Source organism: Protobothrops mucrosquamatus, unplaced genomic scaffold (assembly GCF_001527695.2).
Source record: "Protobothrops mucrosquamatus isolate PMUCROS unplaced genomic scaffold, P.Mucros_1.0 scaffold10, whole genome shotgun sequence".
Classification (NCBI taxonomy): Eukaryota; Metazoa; Chordata; class Lepidosauria; order Squamata; family Viperidae; genus Protobothrops; species Protobothrops mucrosquamatus.
The window spans coordinates 5,396,679-5,402,678 of record NW_015386397.1 but is presented as its reverse complement, the minus strand read 5'-3'; the positions used below and the strand labels follow the sequence as shown (position 1 = coordinate 5,402,678).

The window sequence follows — 6,000 nt, the reverse complement described above, 5'->3', positions numbered from 1 at the left end:
GAGAATGGAGTGGTGAGTTAAAGCACTTTTGATGCAAAGAAGGTTCACAAACTAGGTTTCCTAGTTTCAAAAAATAAATGGTCAAAGTTACAAGTTACAGTTACAGTGTATAGCATCAGTGGATGAAATTATGCATGATATGGAGGAAAATGAATGAGAGTTTTTGTTTTCCTTCTAGCCACTGGCTAGGTCACTTTAAAAAAGGGATCACATAAATTGATGGGAGCTATTGATGGCCACTAGTTTTGCCGTTTATACAGTATGTAATCACTGAACGGTATGACTCAAAACACTGGAGAATGCAAACTGGAGGTATTACAGGTTTTTGGTCCTATTCATGAACTTGCTTGAAGCATCTCATTAGCCATTACACAAAATGGTCGTGTTTACTGAATTTCTCCAATTCCTGAAATTAGTCTCAATAAGGAATGTTTTTCCAGTATCAAGGAGAAAAGGGTTATAGATCCCCATGCCTCTTACTATTTAATGCCATCTGCATTTTGAAACATCAATTATTTTGCATATAAAGTGCAAAAAACGGCTTAGTTCCCAGAACACACTTATGGCTATCCTACCCATGATTTTTTTTCAATCATCCCAATTCTCTGGGTTCACACTGCATAAAATAACCCCAGTGGCTACTTTGCATAATGCACCTGTTGTAACCCTGATCAAAGAACTGGGAAGGAACAAAGAAAAAAATATGTGAGCTACCTTGAGGCTTGAAAAGAAGTCATTAGTGCAAGGAGTTAAAGCCTCCTCCCTTTTTTTCTCATTTATATTAGAAAAACAAAAAGACCCAAATAGTTATTAATCCAGATCTTTTTTTTCTGTTCCCCCTCCCCAATTCCTCCTATTTAGAAGTATCTCTTTGTTACAATCTGAATGCATATTAATTTAACCAAAGGAAGGAAGGATAATTGAAATGTTGGCTGGAATTATGGGAATTACAGTGCAGCGTATCTGGAGGGCATTATTATTAGGAAAGCAACCTTATTATAATATTATATTATCTGGTCTCCTTGGTGCATTCTTAAGTTTCTTTGTCAGAATTAATTTCAGCTTCTCAGGGAAAATGGTATGCTTTAGCATAGAACATCCTTATTATTAACATAGACTTGGTTCACATGCAACATACTGCATCAGAAACTAGCCAGTCATCTTTTTATGTCAGCAAACCTGGTCTGAATGACAAATTCATGGTTTAGTGCAATGTTTCTCAATCTTGGAAACTTCCAAATGTGTGGACTTTAATTCCCAGATTGTTCAGTTAATCAGTTCTAGGACTGAAGTCCGCAAATCTTAAAAGTTGCTAAGGTTGAGGAAGCACTGGTTTAGTGGGCTGTGTGAATTCACAAAATCAGATTAACAGATCAACTGCTAACAGATTAACAGATTGCAACTTCTATTAAGTCCTTAATAATAAATTGCTATAGTTGCTCTTTGATAGCCTAAATGGATCATTCAACAAAAGAGGGGGGGGGGAAAAGGACTGAAATTTTTTCTAATGGTGTTTGTGGAGAAGAGTGATTCAAAGACCACAAATGTAAACCAGGCGTAGTATGAATTTTATATGATTCTGTGGTTTTATTTTAAACTGCTCAGAGATGTGCAAGTGAGATGGGAAGTACTGAAAAAAGATAGATAAATAAATAAACAATTAAAAATAAAATAAATACTTGGGGGTGGGGCATGGAGTATAAGATGGCTGTTTGTGTTATTGGATAGAAAACTGAGTGCTGAGGAAATGAATGGGAATATCGGGAAGGAGACCAAGGGGGCCTGGCATTCTCACCCACTGCAAGTCCAGCTTGTATGACCTAATGTTTGTTACAGCAACATGCCAGGATTCTATGAGCAGTCAATGGGGGAAGTCAGGTTCACTTAATGACTGCATGATTCACTTAACAACTGCAGTAATTCACTTAGCAACTGTGACAAAACATCATAAAATGGAGCAAAAAAATCACTTAACTGCCTTGCTTAGCAATATAAATTTTAGGCTGAATTGTGGTCATAAATCGAGGACTACCTGTGTATCCACTAAAAAACTATTCTGAACTTTTAATTTACAATTTAATTGCTTTAAAAAGCTTGTTATTTATTTCTAGTCACTCATGCCATTCAAAATATTATAATGAGAATAATTTGCACATCTTACTAGTTACAGATTTAGTTCTATTTAGAATAAAGCTATTATTTTCAGTTCTGAATGGTAATTGGCATCCCTTTCTGGATCTCCACTTTTTCTCCGCTCTCGCCTCACATTTTCACCCATCACTTTGTATAACCCAAAACATTTTCCTCTAGGTCAGATTCATTGAGAATATTGTATGGTTTCCGTTCAATTGTTCCCTAGTGGTTTCATTATCCCCATTCTCTGGGGTACAGCATGGAACTATAAAATCCTACTTTCAAATATATTCACAGCCAAGATAGCACCAATTCATACATTGTGACATAATTTTAGTCCTTTGATTCATAATTTAAGTCTGCATTTTACCTCCCATACATGTTTTTTATCCATTTTCCCATGATGAAACCACCCTCATTCAGGTCTGTTACATCTTTCGTCTTTCTCTTAATTTCACAGTCATAAAGGGGTGACATGATAGCAGTATTCCAGTATTTGAGGGGCTGCCACAAAGAAGAGGGGATCAAATTATTCTCCAAAGCACCAGAGGGCAGGACAAAAAACAATGGTTGGAAACTGACCAAAGAGAAAAGCAACCTGGAATTAAAGAGAAACTTCCTAAAAGTAAAGACAATTAACCAGTGGAAGAGCTTGCCTTCAGAAATTGTGGGTGCTCCATCCCTGGAGATTTTTAAGAAGAGATTAGACAGTCACTTGTCTGAAATAGTATAGGTTCTCCTGCTTGAGCGGGGAGCTGGACTAGAAGATCTCCAAGGTCCCTTCCAGTTCTATTCTATTCTGATCTACTTTTATTTCATTTATTTGCTAATTCATATTCTTTTTAATTTATTCCTCATGTTTTAAATCTCAATTTTTCATATAGGAAATCATCAGATGGATCTATAGGCCTTGACCTCTTCATGCCATCCTAGCTTTGATCAATCAAGGTTTTTTGCACAAGGATTAGACAAAGCTAGCAGACTTGTTTACAATATTCTTTGCTGAAAGCAAGAACAGGCACCAATATTTTCTGTTTATTTTGGCCAGTATGCCATCAACACAACCAGAGCCACATTTTAGCCCAAGGATGCTCATGCTAGAATCCATAATGTAAAAACTACCTTGCAAATCAATATATATGCAGCGTACAAACATACATTCAGGAGGCATCAAATCCAATTCTCTCCCCCCTCCACTGAGATTACTTTCTTCTCCGTGGCCAGTACCCTAGCCTATCTATTAGGCAGAGTGAGGTAGTCAATCATTTTCAGCATCATGAACAGGAAGCAAATGGCTAGCTATTCTCTTTATTATTAGAGATGTTTATAGGATTTTCTGCCTCAGGGGCACCGAGAGCTGCCTTGGATGCTATGCAGAGCTGATCATAATACCCAGGATTGCTCAAGTTACTTTTTAAACTAGAAGTAAAATCTCAGATCCCTCTCTCTTTCTCTGAATACATAATCTTAATTATGGCAAAATAACATAACCCTTTACTCACTTGCTTTTCAATACAAAATCAGCAGTTGGCTTTAGACTAACGGTAGAAGCTAGTCTATTTCAGGCAACCATCAATGTCTTAGGTCCCTGCTCAGTTAAAACTGATGGCTTTGTTGTAACATCTCTCTGCAGATTTAAAAAAAATGTTACCTTGAAGGAGGTTCGATATCTCCTTCCCACCTAGTAAACTAAATTTGCCTTTCTTATTCTCTCAGCTAAATTTCCTTATATCTTTGGTATCTGTCCTGTTCCAGAGATTGATTCCTCATTCATAGACTGTCAGTGTTTTTGATTCACACATCATATCTAGCCATAATGTACCTTTTTGTTTCTAACAGACTAATGTTTGAACCCACCCACTATTCAACAAAGCATACTTTAAAAATAAACCTTGGTGACCCCAATTTCTCTTTTTAATTATATTCATGAAAGTCATGCCAGGGGAACCTTGGTGATGTAATCTCCACAACAGAATATCTTTTTAAGGCAGAAACGGGAAAGTTCCTTGTTTTGTTAACCATTTCTCTGGTGGAAGTTACATCTTCCATCCATGAGGACCAGGTTTTATAATAATGAGGCAAGCTGGGACATGTAGTTCTGGAATATCGCACTTTCTCCAACTTCGACCTACTTTTGAAATGTGCTCACTTAGATCATGTCTTTTCAGGTTCAGAGGGCCACCTCAGCTCTCCTGCTCTTGCTGCTGTGCTCCTTTGCCAGGGCCAAGCAAGCCGTGCCAGACTGTTGCTGGCAAAAAAGCTGTTCATGCCGCATCTTTGATCTGCTCCATGGGATGGGCAACCATGCCGCCGGCATCCTGACCATCGGCAAGCGTGGCAGTACCACGACTACTAAGGGTTTCCAGAGTCGCCTCTACCGCCTTTTGCATGGGTCAGAAAACCAGGCTGCTGGGATTCTCACAATGGGCAAGAGAGCAAATTGGATACCCTTGCGCCTCAACAAGAATGCACCCAGCATCTCCCAGATGATGCCAACCCCTGTGCTGCAGAGCCTGACCCAGTCATGGGATGCCTGACTTCCCAGAAGACCAGTGCCATAAATCACAATTACTAAGAAATTACAAACAAGGAAACCCTTTTCAAGAGTTTGCACAAGTCCTTCCTGCTTTGTATCATCACTGCTGTTGGTTGCTATTTTACACCAGCCAGGTGCTAGGTGCTGCCCAAAGATAGCAGCGGTGCAGTTCTTTCATTCTGTAAATAGCTCTTTCATTTATCTGTCACCACATTCTCTTCCAAATAAAGCCTCTTGTGTTTAATAACTGCTTTGTCCAAAGATCTGTGTGAATTCAACCCAGAAACCCTTGATGGATCAACTAAAAACCCATCTCTACCAGCTTTCTACCTCTCAAACTCTTTTATATAGAAAGCATGATATGTAAGACTTTTTCCCCCCTCTTCTGCTGCTCAGAGCCACAACACCTCTGAATAGGAAAGCTCAAATTGCCTAGTCTATATTGCCTCCAATTGTCTATACAACTACCAATAAACCTTCAGCAAGCCAAACATCCAGGCAGAATTTCCTTGACATTTTCCTTGTCAATCATCAATGTTAACCCAGCAGGAGTGCCCATCCCAGATATGGTTCATGCTAAGGTTTTAAAGCTTTTTTAAAAAGGCAAATTCCACTGCAGTAATAACTGTGTTCCCAAACTGTTCGAGCTCTACTGATCTATCTCTAAATTACTGCTTCTGCCTATCCAAGACTGCCTGACCAGATATGTTGCTTTTGTATGACTTCATGGGGTTGGCAGCAGTTGGCAGCCAGAGGGCAGTGTTGGCAAAGAAAGCTGGCTACTCCAAATCTCTTTGTGTGCTAGATTCTTTTGTGTGCTGACAGATGTTTGATTGACCATCTAAGGGCTAGGCAGTCTGATTTGGAATCTATAATTCAAACTATGTAAGAAATTTTTGTGGCTAGTACAAAGTTGGCTCAGGAACACTTCTTATTTGGGGCTTCCTTGTCACACAGAATCCTAGCCCAAATGAAGCTAACCGATGTATATTTAAATAGAAGGTTCTTTCCTTTTTCATCTTCTTCACTTTTTACAAACTGAGCAGTAATTTGTTTCTAGCCAGCATTAAATACAATTCAGTCCAATAGCATCCTCTGTGCAGAAGCAGGCATCACAATTCGCAGATTCATTAGGGCAGTGATGGCGAAACTTTTAGAGACAGAGTGCCCAAACTGCAACCCAAAACCCACTTATGCATCGTCAGGTGCCGGATGGGTGTGGCCCATTGGCTGGGTGTGGCTCGTTGGGTGGGCGTGACTGTGGTGTTAACGGCAGACTGGGTGGGACTAAAAAGTTCAATCAATCAATTCCAACTTTGCAAGATTTTTTT

At 39.2% G+C, this 6,000-nt stretch overlaps 1 protein-coding gene across 1 annotated transcript in view; it reads left to right on the top strand.

Annotated features, from left to right (window-relative positions):
• The window catches only part of HCRT (hypocretin neuropeptide precursor), a 6,225-nt gene extending 1,555 nt beyond the window's left edge, over nucleotides 1-4,670 (top strand). Inside the window, exon 2 of the mRNA XM_029283047.1 lies at nucleotides 4,302-4,670. Coding sequence (XP_029138880.1) covers nucleotides 4,302-4,670 — 369 coding nt within the window. The remainder of the gene's footprint in view (nucleotides 1-4,301) is intronic.
• Nucleotides 4,671-6,000: the final 1,330 nt, after the last annotated feature.